The sequence below is a fragment of the Chinchilla lanigera genome, unplaced genomic scaffold (genome assembly GCF_000276665.1).
Source record: "Chinchilla lanigera isolate Chin_1 unplaced genomic scaffold, ChiLan1.0 scaffold00032, whole genome shotgun sequence".
Lineage (NCBI taxonomy): Eukaryota > Metazoa > Chordata > Mammalia > Rodentia > Chinchillidae > Chinchilla > Chinchilla lanigera.
Genome location: NW_004955433.1, coordinates 1,353,703 through 1,372,340, shown reverse-complemented (window position 1 = coordinate 1,372,340; position 18,638 = coordinate 1,353,703). Strand labels below are relative to the sequence as shown.

Below are 18,638 nucleotides of genomic sequence, written 5' to 3'. Positions count from 1 at the left end.
GCTGAGCTAAATCCCCAGCCCCTAAAATATCAGTGCTTCTGAATCCCTTTATTTCATTTTATCTGCACGCACCATATTTATTTCATAGACCTTTTCTGACTTCCAGTCTTTTGCTCTTAGTAGTAGTGTTGTAATGAGTAACTAGGCCATGTATGGATTTCTACATAAGTCAATGCATCGGCAGAAATTCCCAGCCACGGACTTGCTGACTATCAGCAAGCACCCTTGTAATGCTGACAGTAATTGCTAAACTACCCCGTTCACACTTTAAAGAGAAAAAAACAATTAAATGTGACTGTATAAGTAACTAGGGGGTTATAATTATATCTTCCTTAGTATAGAAGAATAGATGATTTGTATTTGAACAACAATGCCTATTTTGGCAATTTCTGTTCATAGGAAAATTATAGACCCCAAATACTAATGAACAAAACATAAGGCAATTGAAAACTAGAACCAAGCCAAGTGACACTGACTTATAACACTGTATTCATAACCTTGTTCCACACCCTGGGAAAGAACCCCTCTATGTTGACATGTTTTCTACATGTCTACAAGAGATACTGCTCTGTAACACCATTGGTAAAGATGTTATGTTTCAGAAATCCCTTAGCCCTCTGCCACGGCCCTAACTTCTGATTTCTATGACACCTCCTGAGATCCCCCAGATTTTCTGAAATACCTTCAGATTTTTTGAATGCATAAAAAAATCCAAGCTGGTTGTGGTGGCACATAACCTATAATCCTACCTACTCTGGAGGCTGAGACAGGAAGACAGCCAGTTCAAGGCCAGCTTAGGCAACTCAGTGAGACCCTGCCTCAAAACAATTTTTTTAAAAAGGACTAAGGGTGTAGCTCAGTGGTAGAGCACTTGCCCAGCATGTGCCAGACTCTGGGTTGGATCCCCAGTACCACAAACATACAACCAGCGCCCCCCCAAAACAAAAATAGTAACAAAAAACCCTGACAAGAACACTTTTCCAAAGCTTTCATAATTACTTCAGTAATATCTGTGTTTTTCAAAACTGGATCAGGAAATGAGGGCAAAGCCCAATGGTGGATCACATGCTTAGCATGCACAAGCTCTGGCTACATTCCTGGCAAATATATCAAAAAACAAACAAGTGGGGGCCACGGTGGTAGTTCAGTGGCACAAGCACCTGCCTGGCAAGTACAAGGTCCTGAGTTGGATTCCTGATACCAAAAAAAATGTAAATAAATAAATCAATAACAAGTGGCTCTGTGAGAGCCAGTGGATCCTTTGGTAATATAATCACACAGCAACACACAAAGTTTTCTGAAAAGAGACATTCTTTTAAAATGTCACATCCTGGGCACTTTTAGTTTCCACAAATAAATCAGAACAGTTATTGTGAATCTTACAGATATAAGATTCTAATATTAAACCTGGCATGAAATATAAAAACCCTTTTCTCTTTTTTTGTTTTTTTTCCAGTACCAGGAATCGAATTCATGACCTCAAGCTTGCCAGGCAGGCACTGTGCCACTGAGCTAAATCCCCAGCCCCCAAAAATGCTTTTCTTGTAGCATACTTTACCTAGTCCTCTACACCTGTCCCCATGTCCCTGTCATTACCTACCACATAGTTTTTCTCTGCCCCATTCTCCACACAGAAACATTTTTATTGATTGCCACAAAAAATACTACTATAAAAGAGAGGAACTAGCAATGAGGATGGGTGTGTTTCACTCAGATGCTTGTGGGTGAGGTTGAAATGATCTTTCTCTCAATGCTCCCTCTGTCTACCTGCTCCTCCTTGACACTGGCACACAGGGGAGCCAGGATGTTCAACTGTCCTTCACAGCAACACTCACACACGTCGTGGCAGAATGTGATACAAAAAGCGTAATATCTGTGACCTCCAATGACTTTCATCTTTGTTGTTCATTGACTTTCAAACTCAATAGATAGTGTAGCATAAGTAGGGTAGTGTAAACCCTAGTAATAATCTGTTTCTCAGTTCTCGGATTGGAACCAGGTATTTTGTTTGTTGGAAGAAGGGACTGGTTCCTACTGATTTCTTTAGATACCAGAGATAACGACTTTTAGAATTTTCTTCCCAGCTCACTCTCTGAGCTCTAGGATATGCAAGAGCTTAGACAGGGGAAATTGCTTCATGCTGGTTATATCTTTCATACAGTGACAGAGGCCGATACACAGACTCCCATGGATCTCAGAGAGGCTGAGATAGCTTCAGAGAACTAAAAAGATTTTATGTGCCCCTAAATCACCACTGCTACTTTGGGAGAAGACACCAAGGGTCTTTCCCAGAGGACCCCTGGGCACAAACATATGTGAACAGCTCAGCATGCACAGCAGAAAGTGGACAGTGCTTCCTTCCCTCCCACCTAGCAGACTGGGGCAGAGGCATGCCGAAGGCGACCTGTGGGGCCACCATGGCTGGAAACCCTTCTAACAAACAGACCCATCAAGACGGTCTCCCAAGAGTTTAAAGGAATCCTGTTTCCAACCAAAATATTTCAAAATCAAGCTAATTAACTTTTACACAATGCCAAAGAATACATTAAATTACATTTGTTGAGTCAGATAAATGAAGAGAGGGTCATCCATTCTGTGTGTGTAAGGCCGAGGCCGCACCCTGGGTAATGCTTTCTTCGAAACACCACTCCATGAAACAAAAACAAACATCCCAAACCTCTGACACTAAAGAAATTGAATTCTCTCTCAGAGTAACTCTGAGGCATGGCGTTTTGTTTTCTCGTCTCTGTTTCAGTCATTTAGCAGAAGAGGCCACATACGAGAAATTACAGAGATGAGAGAAAACAGGAACGGGCAGAAAGCACTCATCTAGTGAAAGACCATAAACAGTGGTCAAAAGAAGAACCGATTATTTTAAAATCAAACTGGAAAAGCAATTATTCATTAAATACAATTGCCCAATATTGGAACCCAAATAAAGAGAACAGTGAAGACTTGGAGATGGGACAGCTGAAAACAGGCAACACCGCAGAATGCCGGTCCCGTTTCTCCATTCCCACCTCCCACCGTTCCCGTAAGAAGCTCCCGCAACAGGAAGGAGGTGAAGCATCACCACCTCTAACTGCACACGGGGAGGGGCCTAACACAGCTCAAAAGAATGATCTCTTGTTCATTTTCAGATGTGGGAATGCCAAATAAAACCTGAAGAACCAGCCCTGTGACCGCTTTCTATGGGGGTAGTTTATAATATAAGCAGTTCGCATTCTCTTTTTCACTGTTTGTGTACTACAATAACAGCACAAATGCCTACAATAACAAAACAAATCCTCCAGTCAGCTGGAGATATGGACTGATCACCCTGACTGCTGCCCCCACCTGTTCTCTTCATATCCAACCTTCTCGCACCTCAGAGACACCCTAGAAGCCAGCACCAGCACTAGGCATAACTTTAACAAAAATGTCCAATCAAGATTATGTAAGGATAAAAGCAGACTTCGAATGATCATAAAAAAGAGAAAAAAGAAGGAGCAGTCAAACCACCAACTGTGTGGGAAAAGTGATGTACAATAGAACACTCAGTCAGCACTTCCTCTCACGTACTACTGCAACTTCACAGTTACGTGTGTGTTCTACACCTTGTCTTTAAAACTGAGAATACACTCACAGCTTTCTCTTCTCTTATGTTTTGGATAGATTCTATTTTTTGGAGCAATTTAGGTTCACAGCAAATACAAGCAGAAGACACAGAGTCCCTGTACACCCTTTTCCCCCATATGCATGCTGGGATATCTCAACAGAAGCCTCCACAATTGAAGAGCAAAGAGAAAAGGCCTGGGGGATAGAACCCAGAACAATACCCATGCACAGAAGGCAACAACAGGTGTAGCATATGTATCATGGGAAAAGCAGAGGAAGAACACAGAAGAAAAAGAACCAAATAAATATCCAAAACAATGGCTGAGAATTTCTTCAACATATCAGACACTCAACTACAGATCTAGGAAATTTAGAGGCCACAAGCAGGGTAAATGGCAGAAAAATTACACTTAGGCATATGTCATGTCTTTAGACTTTTTTTTTCTTTTTGGTACCAAGAATTGAACTCACAACCTTGCACTTGCCAGGCAGGCACTGTGCCACTGAGCTATATCCCCGGCCCACATATGTCATTTCTACATTACATAAAATCACAGATAGAGAGCAGAGAGTCCAGCTGGTAGTGATGGCACACGCCTGTATTCCCAGCACTTGGGAGGCTGAGGCAGCTGTGAGTTTAAGGTCAGCCTAAATTACACAGCAAGACCTAGTCTCAAAAAATAAATAAAAAACAAACAAACAACTCCCCCACAAATAAGAGCAGGAAGTCTGAAAGAAGCCAGAAGAAAAATCCCTGTACCTACTGAGGAGCAGAGGTGAAAATTATACTGAGTATCTCCTCAAAACCTTCAAGCAAAAAGAAAACACAGAGAAAAAAATTATCAGCCTAGAATTTTTATACCCCATGGGATTATCCTTCACAAGTGAGGCAGATATAGACTTTCTCAAACAATGTGGAAGAAATGTTATTAGCATTTTTTAGACAGAGAAAAATGACATCAGAAACAAATACCTACAAAAAGAAAGAAAAACCATCAGAAGGCACAACTGAAGGCCTGAAGTTAAAACAAAACTTCCTTTCCTTTATATAAATATTGATAATAAGAAAAGTGAGAAACTTGGCTATTAGTCCATGAGGATATAGTTTTTCCTATGAGGAACAGATATAGTTACGTTGAAATTCTCCAAGAAATACAGAATCAAAACAAAGCATTTACTAATTTGAATGAGATAAAATGCCTCTCTAGATACACACACCATAAAAACAAGGTGACTGCTTACAAACATACAGGGAAGAGAATAACAGAAAATTCCCAGAGAGACAGTATTAATAGTACACTGCATCGTGTAGATGCTGAGTGAGATTTTTCATGACTCTTTAGAGAACAGATTTAAACTTAACATGTGGTTGGTTATTTTCCTTTAAAAACAGACGTAGCCTAGCAGCAAAAGATACCTATTAAGCCTCACTGGTTGAGAACCCTGCATGAAATATTCTGAATCTCATTCTAATAGCATCTGGACTTACCTTGCAGTAAACAGAAACATCCTAGACAGCCACCCTCTGGCCAATCCGAAGTCATATTCAGGAGTGGGATAAAAAGCCATTTCACCCTGCTAGCACTGTCTGCGCCACTCAGGGTGGGAAAGCTTCCCAAAGTTTGGGTGCCGGCCGTCAGGTGGCCCAAACCACCTCAGCTCACGGACTGGGAGGGACTCTCATTCTTGGTCACCTTTGTAAATGAGCCAGTTACAAGTCAATCCCTGCTCCATACGGGAAAAAGAGAAGGTGGCCCTTATAATGTCCTAAGAACCAGCATCTTAGACATTAGCACACAGCTCAAAAATGCCAGACTTCTATTTTGTGGGCAGGAAGAGGAGGGAAGAAGGAAAAATCATCTGCTGATAAACTGCATCAAACTGAAATCACAGAGTTTTCTTAAAAGATCTTTTCTGCTAAACCGATGCTCTCACCCACATGCAAAAATGCCACTGCTTGCTAAAGCATGTGAGAATTACTTGGAAGGCTGCTAAAATAGTTGCTCTGTAACAACCTTTCCCGAGGCTTCCTAAGCAGTGAGGTCTGAGGCCCGTGCTCAGGAAAGCACAAATGCCCTTTGTGGGGAACTAACCTTGCTGCTCAACTGAGAATGAGGAGTCAAACTCTGAGCTTCTATCACCCACCCACCTTGGTTTACTTCGCAGGGCAGATACCATATCACCACGTATGGGTAAATGCTTCGTAATAACCAGCTACTTTAACGATAAGATGACAAAGGCTGAAAGAGTAAGAGGTTTATGGAGGAAAGCGGTGGCTTGGAGATCTCAGCTGTGTGCTAGGACACTGCATCTCCTTTACCAACTCACTCACCTATCCTAGCCCAGCACTTGACAGGTTTTGGGAAGCCGCTCCTGCCGAGGTGTGTTAGATTGTGAGAATTCTCCCTGATGATTAGGGTAAGACAGAATTCAGAGCTCTAATAGGAAAAGAAAGATGGAATCAGATCTGTGAGAACACTAAGCTCAAGGCCACTAAAAACAGTCTCTAAAACTTGATTATTTGGTTGGACTCTGAATAAATATGGGAGAAGAGAGCACCTCCCTTTTATTCGTTCCTTGTCCTTTTACACAAGTAAAATAATCTTTTCTAATTTCTATATGAAGAAGCAGCACAACCTGCTGAACTTGGAGTTGGGTCAGCAGCTAACCTCACTGGTTTCCAATTCCAAAGTCAGTATCCGGGGCTTCGGGAGATGTCCACCCTGAGCTCCCAGCTGGACGCCTAAAATGATAAGCACATCACAGTGCACTCTTGCTACATGAAAAGCAGGACATCAGCACCTCACCCTTTCCACATTTCAAAACAGGACTTACACAAAGCCCGCCTGAATGAACACCCAGCGGACAAAACTGGAATTCTCTGAGCAACAAAATAAGTAACAGTAATACTGGCTTGTAACCCAGTGACAGAAGAAATATGAAAGCATCCTTCCTGATATAAATTAATATTTGAGTAAATAAGGAGAGAGAAGGGACAGTTCTCCCTTATGGAAGAATTCTAATTAATAAATGGAGAAGGGATGAAGGAAATACAAGATCATTTTTAGAACATTACAGTAACAGTTGCCACAGACAGTATCAGCAGATGCAAAAATCAGTGAAAGACACAGGATATTTGCATAGCTTTAAAGTGGTCTCTCAACAGACTTATTAATTACAAAGAGACAGTAGGCTTATATCAGGGAAACACGGCAAACTTCTGTCCCCAAGTAATCCAGGCTAACATCAGCAGGGACAAAGCCCTGCCGCCACCCAACCTGGTGTGATACACTAGGAAAGATACAGCACCACTTCTGTTGATATGCTGCCCAGGAGGAGAAACCTCAATCTAAACCTGAGAAAGCACCAGATGCCCTCAGATGGTAGGCATTCTCCAAAATACCTGGCCAGTGATTTGGCTCATTTTTAGGAAAACAGATTCATATTGAGACCACAATGTTAAATGAAATAAATCAGACACACAAGCTTAAATATCAGTTTCTCTTTTAGAGAAACCCAAAGTAGAAATAAATTAAAGAACAAAATAAAAGATAATAGAAAACAAGGAGATAGATCTCTTGCAAATGAGAAAGGGACTGAGAGATGGGGGAGGGAGGAGGGGAGGGGAAGTAAAAGATTAATATGTGTTATGTACATGTGCCAGCTCCACACAATAAATACATCATTATGCACTGTAAGCATGTACTAATAAAATTTTTCTTAAATGTCAAGGTCATAAGAGCCAAGGAAAGAATGAGGAACCCAAGAGACTAAGGAAATACAAGCACAAGACAAACACAGCATAGGCTGCCAAGAATGAAAAGGGATGTTAGCGGGGAAACCAGTAAAATCTGAATTATGACCACAGTCCATAAGGTCTTAGAGTCTACAGTGTTACCAATCACCAATGCTGATTTCTTAGTTTTGATATTTTGCACTATGGCTATAAAAGATGTTACCATTAAGGAAAGCTAGGTGGCAGGTGTTGGGAAATCTCTGTACTATTTTTACAACTTGCTATGAGTCTAAAATGATCTCAAAATAAAACAGGAGTTAGGATGTTTCTGAATTTATTACTGGATGAGAACCACACAGGCGTCCCCGTCCAGTTCCATGTCAGAACACCTGGACTGCAGAGAGGCTTATGGAACAGGAAGGAGTTGGAAGTGGTGTCCCAAGGGCATCTAACTTACTAGTAGCTGTGGAGACGAGACGTGTAATAAAATTCTTATGACACAGATGGAGAAAAGTGCCGGGGAACCGGACCTGAGCAGGAGATGGACACGTCACCTCCAGCTCAAGGTTTCTTACGGAGGGCTCGTCTGTCCACCGCTCAGTTCCCCCTTCACAGGCAGTGCTGTCAGCAGCCAGTCATGGGCATGCCGATGGGCACATCGAGGCCAGTTTTAAAGAGAAGTTCTTTGTGGTTGGGATATCCACTAGATACACACTTCAGTTCATTTGTCTGGCAGCTTTTTGCAGTGATGGCAAAATTTCTAAAGCAGTAGCACACCGGCTGCAGCATGGGTGCCACCACTATTTTGGAGGTTGCTTTAAAAACTATTTGAATTGTTTCAGGCTCATACTCCTGTCTACGCGATTCACACTGCGCCTGCAGGACTCTCTGTTCTTCCCGCCTGCCTAGTCCTGGTAATGGACAGGGAAATATACAGCCAGGCGCCCCACTGGAGAAATGTGACTCTCTTCTCATCCCTCCCTTCCCCAATCTCACCTATTGAAGCTGCCTTCTAAACCCATCCCAAGTCCATTGCATCTCTGGTCCCATCACCACTGCTTGGGTCAGACTTTTGATCATTCTCCTCTCAAGCAAGAGGGATAGCTTCCCAACTATAACTTTCCAAACTGAAGCACTGTGGCACTGACACTAGGTTAACCTACAAGGCCAGTGGACTCCTGTGGAGAAGGCCCAGATTCTCTGCTGGGTGAAGACCCTAGGAGGCCGCGCTCTGGGGAGGTGACTGGGTCATGGGGGCGTGACATCATCAGTGGATTCGCCCACCTATGAGCTTAGAGCTGACTCGCTGTTGGCAGTGCGGTCAGGTTGGACAGGGAGGGCCACAGTGGTGTGGCCTGGAAGGGTGTCTCTCTTCCTGCTCGCCCTCCCTGCCTTGAGCAGCTCTCCTCAGTCCGGCTGCCCTGCCTTGCAGCCACCTGACTATGGACTGTAACCTCCACCAGGAGCCAAGATAAATCTCTCCTTCTTTAACTTTCAGGTATTAGGTAGTTTGTCCCAGCAATGAGGAAAGTGACTAAGACAGCCCCAGGCAATCATGACAGCTTCAGAGCTTCCGCTTCTTCAGGCTGGCTCTGGGGGCGGCCTGGCCAGCCAGCTCTGTCAGTGCCGCCCTGTTCCGGCCTGACCCTCAGTCACCAGGCAGCTGGCTTCTGCAGGTGTTTGGCATGTTCAAACTGCTCTTGGAGCTTTTCTTCAAATGAAAATGGATTATACAGTATTATTATTATTATTATTATTATAAAGCATCTTAACAGAAATGCTAGATTTTGTTCTATAAAATATTTATTGTTTTATTATATAAAATAGTTTTCTTATTAAAATGTAACAAGTTTTATTTACTGTTTACTGCTGCTTTGGTATATAAAATAGACCAAATATCTTAATGTATATTTGCATATTTTAAAGACAGGTAATCCAAAAATGCAAATCTGGATTGACATAAATCCAAGTTTGTAATGTTTACTTGTCGATGATGCAAGACAACAAACATGTCTGTTCTAAAGAATTCCCAAACTGAACTCAGGAAAATTGCTATCAGTGATGACCGACATTTGGGGAGGGCCATGACAGGCCGGGCACCACCCCGAGTGCTTCCCTATCATACTTGCTTTCAACTCCTTTCGGCAACCCTGAGAGGTAAGTCAGCTGTTAAACGCACTCTTGACTGGGAACCAGAGCACATCCACAGTGTTCCTGCCGTTACAGGTGCGCAGCAGAACTCAGGCTGGGCTTCCAGGCAGCCCGACTGCAGTCTCGCTCCCTGCACTCCTCTTCCCATGCTGGCACGCAGACCTCTGCAACCATGATGCTCACCAGGCACTAAGAGTAGATGCTGAGTGTCCCCCCAGGGCCCATGAGTTGAAGGCAGGGTGCCCAAGATAGAGCTGTTGGGGGCACCGGAACCTTTGCAAGGAGGGGCCTGGTGGGATTTCCTTCCATCATGGGGCTGTGCCAGAGGGGAAGGGAACGTGGGGCCCTGGCCTCTTCCAGCTCTTTGTCTGCATCCTGGCCATGAGTGAGGCGAGGACTTGCTCTACCAGATGCTCCCCACGACTGCCACCCAGCAACCCCCAAGTCCTAACAAGCACAGATCTGCCTGATCTTGGAGTGGAACCTGCAAACCCATGAGCCAAGGAAGATTTCGTTTTAAAGTGTAAATTAACTATCTTGAGTATTTTATTAGTGTGACGGAAGGCAGCATACCCCAGCACCATTAGACCACCACTAACACTTCCTTCTCCGCGAGTGGGCTACGTGCTGCCTCTGAAGAGGTTATCTCGCTGGAGTCCCGCAGTTGTCCTGTGAAGTGGGTGTGGCACGGCCGAGACCAAAGCCACACAGTGTGGGGGCTGTGAGCCTGGTCTCAGCTCCCCGACTCTGACCCAGCACCTCCTAGGTGAATGTTCTGCATATGGCCTCATGGCACCAATGTGACACTGCAGCACCCTCCAACACAGAGGCACTTGGCTTCACTCGGGTTCGCAACCTGGCACACACAGGGGAATCGCTGAAAATCTGCTGTGCTAACAATGACACCTCAGGATGTTCCTCAGAGACAAGAAGAGAAGTTTTACATGAAGATTAGTTGAAAGGTAAGTTAATCTTGCTGTACATTTGTCCTGACCACTTCCAAAGTATAAAACTTTGGAGGGGCCAGGTATAGTGCAGCACACCTGTAACCCCAGCACTCGGAAGGCTGAGGCAGGAGGATCACCGTGAGTTCAAAGCCTGTCTGGGCTACATAGCAAGACCCTGTCTCAAAAAACCAAAAAAAATTTTAAATTTCGGAATACTACTTTAAATGTATTACAGGTTTTAAAATAATTATGAGTGTAGTTTTCAAACAATGCTTGAATCAAATGATTTGAGGGACCCCCCAGATCACCTCCCAGGAACTTTAGAGTTCTTCAGAATGCTAATGCAAGCGGTCATCAAGATCATCTCCCTTTTGAAATCTGAGCCTGACCTCCTCCCTCTGCCCGCCCACACCACCCACCCCAGTTCCCTCTTGAGCATTCAACTCTTCGGGGGACTGGTCAGTCCTGCCCTCTGTGCCTCTTACCTGTGCTTCAGCCGAAGTCTCACTCCTCCTGACCACGATGCTTTCCTGAGCTGGGGGCCCGGGGTGAGGTGCTCTGCGCCGGGGTCTCCAGGACTCGCATGGCCCGGGCCCGCACACACGTCTCTGTGCATGACAGAACATAAGAAGCTGAGCGTGACGGTCATGTTCAATCTAACGCAAAAGCACATGGAGACGGACACGGGGACACAAGAAAGCAGGCTAGGCTCGGGGTCCCAAGAGGGAAAGCCCACCACTGAGGGTCTTCTGTCTTTCCTGCCTGTGTTATGGTGTGAGGCAACAAAGTCTACTTTCCAGTCACAGAAATCGATTTTCTAAGCAAAGAGAAAGACACATTAACTATTACAAAGGTAAACGCTCCTCTAATTCAGTGTTGATAATTAAGTGAAAATCAGACTCACTGAAACAAACACTCAAAGTGCTGCCCTGAAACCAAGTCACGCTGTCTTGCTCACTTCACTTCGGGCAGTGGTTCCCAGGGTCGCAGTCCCTGCTGTAGCCCGTGGGTGGCAGCTCAGAAACTCAGGCCAACTCTTGAGTTTGAGCTATTTCAGATTGTTCAGATTCCACCGTGCCGGGAAGCAGCCTTTTGTGTCCACTTCAATCCCCCTCCCACCCAGCCCCTAGCGCCATTCCCGTATGTCCTTCCTCCACACTCCTGGGGAGCCAGAGAAAAATCTTAAGCCCCACATCGCCAATGTGTTCCGCCATAGGAACAGCATACTTCTCAGGAGAGCCCTAGGAACCAAATTTCCAAACACTTCTCAGGCCTCCTCGTTATCAGACTGTCCACTGCCTCAGGCTTTGAAGTGGGTTTTCTCAGTTTGCCAAGTACAATGTATGTTTTCAATTTCTGTCTTCAAGGATTTTCTAAGCCTCTGAGATCCAACTGGTGAGGCCGCCCCTCTGCATATGCCTTGCCTGGGCAGGGAAGAGATTACTGAACAGCTGTTAGGAATAAACCCGTCCGTCTGGCCTCCTATTTCCTGGAACCCAGAATGGAAGTCAAAGAGCTCTCTTTCTTAAAACCTAAGTCAAAGAAAAGATCTCTTTTTATTTTAGGGAGTTGGGGAGATGACCAGGAGGTCAACAGGGAGCTTCCATTTCTAAGCTAAATTTTCCTGTTTACTTTAGCACTGTGGTTGGGACATAGCTTGAGCGTGTCCCCAGATTCACGTGTTGGGGAGTGGTCTTTGGCATGGTGGTAGGACCCTTGACAGAAAGGGCCTGCTGGAACCGAGGCCACTAAGAGCCCTGCCCTTGGAAGTAATTAAAGCAGTCCTGGAAGCTAGTGGCACACCAGTGATTCTGACCTGAGGCCCTCTCTGGCTGTCTGTTTAGAGATGCGATTCTTGCTCTCACACTCACTCCTGCTGTGGTGCAATCCTCCAGGTGATGATGCACCCAAGAGGGTCCTCACCTGCGGCCACACCAATAGGCCTGCCTGATCTTGCACTTCTAGTCTCCAGAACTATGTGCTAAATCATCTCTTTTCTTTATAAAGTTAGTCTACCTTGAGTATTTCATTATAGTAATGCAAAACTAACTTACACAGTTATATGGTATTCTATGCATGAGCATCTCCCTGTATATATTACTTTTCTCATCAGATTTAGAATTCTTGGCTTTTCATACATTAAATGTAATTCTAGACTTGAAGTCTGATTGAGGTTGTGTCATTATGTCCTGAATGGTGCTGGCCAAGCAAACTCAGCCTCACAATAGTTTTCCACAGTAAAGTGAAAATAAGAAACTGGGTATACACTAGCTAGGAGCAGGACTCGGGAGTTTGTGCGGGCTCTGACCACTGACCAGCTCGCTCTATGATGTCCTCTTATCTATGAAATGGCATGAAGGAACAACTTCTTTCACTGAGTTGTGGAGAAAAAAGTACCTCAGGTGAAATATTTAGAACAGAGCCAGACACATACAGTATAAGCTCTCAGTGAAGTAGCCATCATTACCATACTTATTTTGCAGAATTTCTATAGCATTTCTTAATAATATGTATTATCTGTCTAACTTACTGTCCATGTATGGTATATGTTTAATAGACTAATTTTTTCATTACTGACTTACTCTAGTATCTTCATTTTAGAGCCCCTTTCAGCTAAGATGTTAGGTAAAATAGTTGCAGACAAAAACACCTAATTTATTCTGGGAAGAATAGAAGAGCCTTAGCCAGGGAGAGTTAACACATGAAACTCTTTTACAGAATTAATAATTGAGTAGTCTTCAACTAGGAATTCTCATGGACCCCTCTAAGGCACTAACCCAATGGCCCTTTGGCTTCAATTGAGGGGGAAAGTAGACTCAAAGGTATCTTGCCATCCAATACCTGAACATAAATATTAGAGAAATGGAAAAACCACATCTGAGACTCCCCTGCCCGCCAGCTGCTGGGCAGCATGGAGGACCTTCTCCTCTCCTGGTCCCCTGTGGACCCCAGTGCTGTAGAAGGCACTCAGGGCCAGGCCAGAGCTTTCACACAACCACTGTGGCTTTAATCACTTCCTTGTTCTTTGCCTAAACCACCATTATTGGCTCTGTCCTTGCTCCCCAGCTTGGGCAGAAGCTGAGCTCCTTTCTTTTTCCCTTCCCACTCCTCTTTCCTAGGAGACACCCTGAGAAAGGCCCAGGGGTTCCGGCTGTCACAGTGAAGGGCTGGCAGCAAAGGCAACCAAATGGGAAGGAGAACAGAGTCCAGGGAACATGGGCTCATCCCCTCTTTTTAAGGATTTTCCATGCATGATTCCTTCCCACCTGGGGAGAGCAAACCTAGCACCCCAGTGCTGCCCTCCAAAGTCACCCTGGTCTGCCCGAGCAGAGGACAGCTGTGCATGACTGCTTGACCACGACCTCCAGCGAGGTCACAGCAGCCTCCCTGCCAACCCGAACATCAGAGGGCAGGCAGAGGTCTGAGGAGTCGGGTGGGCCTCCTGGAGATGCAGCACATGGCACAGGAATCAGGTCAGAGACGGTGCCAGAGAATCAGTCACCAGCACCCAGGTCATCTCTATTCTGCCTTAAATTCTTCTGAATAATATGGACAATAAATAAACATTTTTGGGGCTGGGGATTTAGTTCAGTGGCACAGCGCCTGCCTGGCAAGCGCTGGGTTGTGAGTTCGATTCCTGGTACTGGGAGGATAAACTAAATAAATAAATAAACAAACATATATTTTTTGAAGGCATATGTTCTAGTACAAAAACCTCTGGTGAACCTACACAGAAAGTTACCCTGGAATGAGCACAAGGACGCCTGCCGCCCCACAGCCCTGGAACCCCCAGCACGCCCTCACCCCTCTGCCGAACCTGCGCACAGAACTCATCTGGCAGGGAACGTCTTGTGTGTACATTACACTCACACTGTCTTCAGAACGCGTACTGCCCCACAGCCCTGGGGTCCTATGCTAAGGGCCTCACAGTGGACACCGGAGTCTCACCAGGGAATGTGCTCCAACCACACCACATGCCTCAGGCAGATCCCTCCATGTCTTTCTTACAAAAGGGTACAAGTGCTTTCCCGGATGTTGAGAGTTACTCCCAAAACTACTTTACAAAGACGAAAGCAAAGGATGTTTTTTAATAGATCTATTTTCTAAAAGGACAAACTGGAGATACAGAGGTTCTGTATCTTGGCTCAAACCACACATGGCATCATGCTCACAGGAGACTAGAATCACTGACGACCACTCACACTCCTTCCTTTCAGCTTAGTAGTTTCAAAACTGTTCAGCATTTGGCACAAATGCTGTAGGCCTGCCGGGTGTGATGGCACATACCTGTAATCCCAGCACTCGGGAGGTTGAGGCAGGAGGATCACTGCAAGTTCATTACCAGCTTGGGCTACAAAGTGAGCTCAAGGCCAGCATGAACAGCAGTGAGACCCTGTCTCAAAAAGACAGAAAAAAAGTTGTAGGCCTTAGAATGACTAACTTAGATCTGGCACAGAATTGTGGCAATGGCACTGTCATTGAAACATATTACCAAGTGAGCTTATTTTTACCTCAAAGATATCCAAAGCTATAGAAGCTCTAGAAGCCTTGAAATCAAGCTGCAAGTGGAAAGTGGTAGAATAAACCACAAGGCTTCCAGTTCTACTACCGTAGTAGGTCCCTGAAGTGTCCCCTCCCCTGGCCTGTGATCCCACCCTTCAGGGGCCAGCCTGGGCCTCTTTTTCTCAGGCCAGACTCTTGGGTCAGCTGGACTGGGCAGGGGAGGCGGCCCTCAAGGTGCAGAGAGTAGCACTCTACTAAGGGGCACCTATCAGAGTCCTCAGTTCACATTCTCTTATTTGCCTGTTTGCCGGCCCCTTTTCACTGTTCAAAGATCAGCCAGAGCCAGGCAGGGACAGCTGTTCGCTCACCCTCTGAATGGAGAAGTACTGCCAGTGCTCCACAGAGCTGAGCCTTTCTTCCCCCAAATCTCCGTTAAGTGATTAACTTGCGGTGGAACTACTGGCTACTGGGTGTTGCTGCTGCTTGTTGTTCCCCAGTCTCAGTGCCACACTATCACAACCACAAGCCAGGTGTGGTGGCACATGCCTGTAATCCTAACACTTGGGAGGCTGAGGCAGGAGGAAGGTTGCGAGTTCAAGACCAGCCTGGGCTACAAAGTGAGCTCAAGGCCAGCCTGAACTGCACAGCGAGACCCTGTCTCAAAATAGACAAAAAAAAAAAAAACAGAAAAACCAACCACAACATGAGTGGGGCCTCTAAGCTGACCTGAGAAGGCCTTGGCAGAGGTAAAAACCACTGTGATCTACAACCATAATAACCTACCGCATCGTCATTCTTCACCCAGGTAATTCAGAAACAAGAAAGCCAGGTCAGCCACCTCCATACTTCTCCTTTTGTGATGAGTACGTTCTAACCCTGATTGTCAACAGCTCTCAAACACATACTTGTTGCTTTAGTAAGTGGTATTTTAACAGAGACCATGAATGGCTTTCTCAACTGTGTTTCAGTAATACTAGAAAAAGTTCCAGATCACCCTGTTCCTGTGGTCCATTCAAACACTGTCAAAATTAGGGAAGGAGGGGGAAGCAGACTGAAAGCCACAAGGAGCTCAGCCTACCACCACGGTCCCCAGTCCCTTCAGTGGTGGGCTGCTACTGTATTTCAATTTTCCTATTTTGTCCTTTGGGAAGAGGACTGTGACTGCTTGTCGCGGACCACTGCCCCTTGGGGAAGTGCTTGGTTCATCGTTAGCATCAGCCGTGTCTCATCCAGGAGGGCACAGCTCCCTCACTGGCTTCTCCCTTCCAGTCCTGTCCCCCTCCAATCCACTGTCCACCCATCGGCCAGCACCTTTTAAAAAACATAAAGGCATGGTACCTTTCCCTAGGTAAATCCTGTCATTTCCCCCTGCACTTCAGATAAAATCCAAGCACTCTAACTTTGTCTGGGAGGTTTCAAGTGGGCTGGGTCTCACCCCGCCTCCACCCCTCCCCCTCCCTACCCTGTAACCTCATGGGCATCCCTGGAAGTTTCCCACACCCACCCAGCTCTGCTTTCACAACCGTCAGTCCCTCTAGCTAGAATATTCTTCCCAGTTCATGGTGGGGAGGCTACTACTTAGTCCCAGGTCCAACAGCACCTCCTTGGAGACAGCCCTGCCTTGACTGAAGCAAACACTGTTTCTCTTCCTCATCAGCACAGGTAACTGAACCTGCTCCCTCCTTTGTAGCTGGACAGGGAGCGTGGCCAGGTCAGGGTCCACATCTGGCTGCAATTCTTTAGCTCTGTTCTCACCCAGGGTCAGCATGGTGCGTGGCTCACTGCAGATACACAGCACACATCTGTTGTATGAACTACAGGATCATACAGGGAATATTTGTGCAATGCTTCCAAAACCAAGCTCTGTGCCTTAAACTTTTAAAGGTATTGAATAGCTCATAGTACATTCTGAGGAAGGTGATATCTTCTACTAGTCACTTCCTGGAGCAGGCTGTGAATCCATTTTTTTTCAAGGATAAAATTCAGCACTAACTTTTGGTTCCCCTCATTGGCACAGGGTTTCTTGTTTTTTTTTGTTTTTTTGTTTTTTTTTTTTGGTTTTTCTCCGGTACCAGGAACTGAACTCACGACCTTGCGCTTGCCAGGCAGGCGCTTTTGCCGCTGAGCTAAATCCCCAGCCCCCGGCACAGGGTTTCTTGAGACAGACAGAACCAGTGCTGGGGGACAAGCAGCTGGCACAGCTCAGCCTGGTTTTTCTGCCCTACGTTTGGAAGCAATCAGAATGCCTTTTGTGATTCAGTAGGCAATGAACATTTACACAGGGTTCAGTGTGTTCTCAGAACCCCTTGGAGAAATTCCTTTGGATTCCTGCAGGGAGTATGTACGCATTTTCATGACCAATGCCCAACTAAAAGCCACGTCTTTAGTTTTCCAAGTGTCTTGTTTCTTTTTATTTTACTCCCTGCCCTTCACACACAGAGCTGGCCTCATTACTGCTTTTCTCCATGCTGTCATCCCCTTCCCCTGGGGTTACCAGGGCTCTCTTGTCGTTGTTGTAGGTTCCCCAGCGTGTTCTTTCAGAGTCTCTAGGAGGCAGACAAGACCTAGATTTTAGGCTTCAGAACTGACGCCCTTGGGTGCAGAGCTCAGTCCTTGGGCAAACATAGCTGCTCTTCATTTTCTGCTGCCCACTTATCAAAGTTTCCACAAGACCTTCTCCAGGGACTCTCCTTCTCTCAAAGCCTTCTCATTCTTGTTGTTGACCTTTGCTATCTGCCTATTTGAGCCTTAACCTTCTGGGTCACTACCCCTTCATTACTCCCCTCTTTGCCCTAATCGCCCCCTCCCATCTAGGGAGCTCACTCTGTATCCTCTCAGGCCTACATCCTATCCAGTTCTTACTCACTGGCGTGGCGCTTGCTGGTACTAAAAGACCACCTGCTCACCCACCCTAGTCGCACAGCTTGGATTACTATAGGAGGGCCACACGCAGCCCTTTAGCCACAAACAGATGTGTTTGTACATCTCGGGCCTACGTCCACTTGCACCTGCTCTGGCTGCTACTTTTGCTCAGGTGATTGCACTCAAACTTCTCAAATGTAATTTATAGCACTGGCACTCAGCATATTTCTGATTCTTTCTGAAATGATAAATCTAGCTATCTCTAGATCTTACCCAATGACCTCCAGGTAAACCTTGCACAAAGACAGGAAAAGGGTGGACAGGAAAAAAAGCCAAATGACTAGGCAAATCTTTTAACCTGCTTAACAAATATTAATCTGCTTCAGGTTTATGCTGATTTGAATCCCTTCACCCACTGCACTGCACCATTTCCCAGTGCTGGCCCAGAACTTAAGGAAATCACTGACCCCCACTCAAGAGTTTGCAGTCAAACTGATGACGCCATCACTACATTTTGTAGCCCACAGCTGCAAACACTCAGAGCCTAGAGCCAAAAACAACTCCAATTTGCAGCAGGCTCTAAGATGTCTGTGGACATGTGGACTCTGAAGACAGGCGCTAGGTTCCTCTCTGGTCTCTGTCACCTATTAAATAACGGATCTCAGGCACGTTGGATTTAACCTTGTGCCTCAGCTTTCTTCCTTGAAGGATAAGTAGACCTGTATCTAAGTGTAGTTAGAATGAAGTGGTATGGAGCCGGGCATGGTGGCGCACGCCTGTAATCCCAGCACCCAGCAGGCTGAGGCAGGAGGATTGTTGTGAGTTTGAGGCTAGCCTGGGCT

At 45.7% G+C, this 18,638-nt stretch overlaps 1 protein-coding gene across 1 annotated transcript in view; it reads right to left on the bottom strand.

Moving 5' to 3' along the window:
• Positions 1–18,638, bottom strand: part of Shroom3 (shroom family member 3) — a gene marked incomplete in the record, with an annotated part of 287,861 nt that overhangs the window by 51,109 nt on the left and 218,114 nt on the right. The window contains 1 exon segment of the mRNA XM_013516209.1: positions 10,917–11,039. Coding sequence (XP_013371663.1) covers positions 10,917–11,039 — 123 coding nt within the window.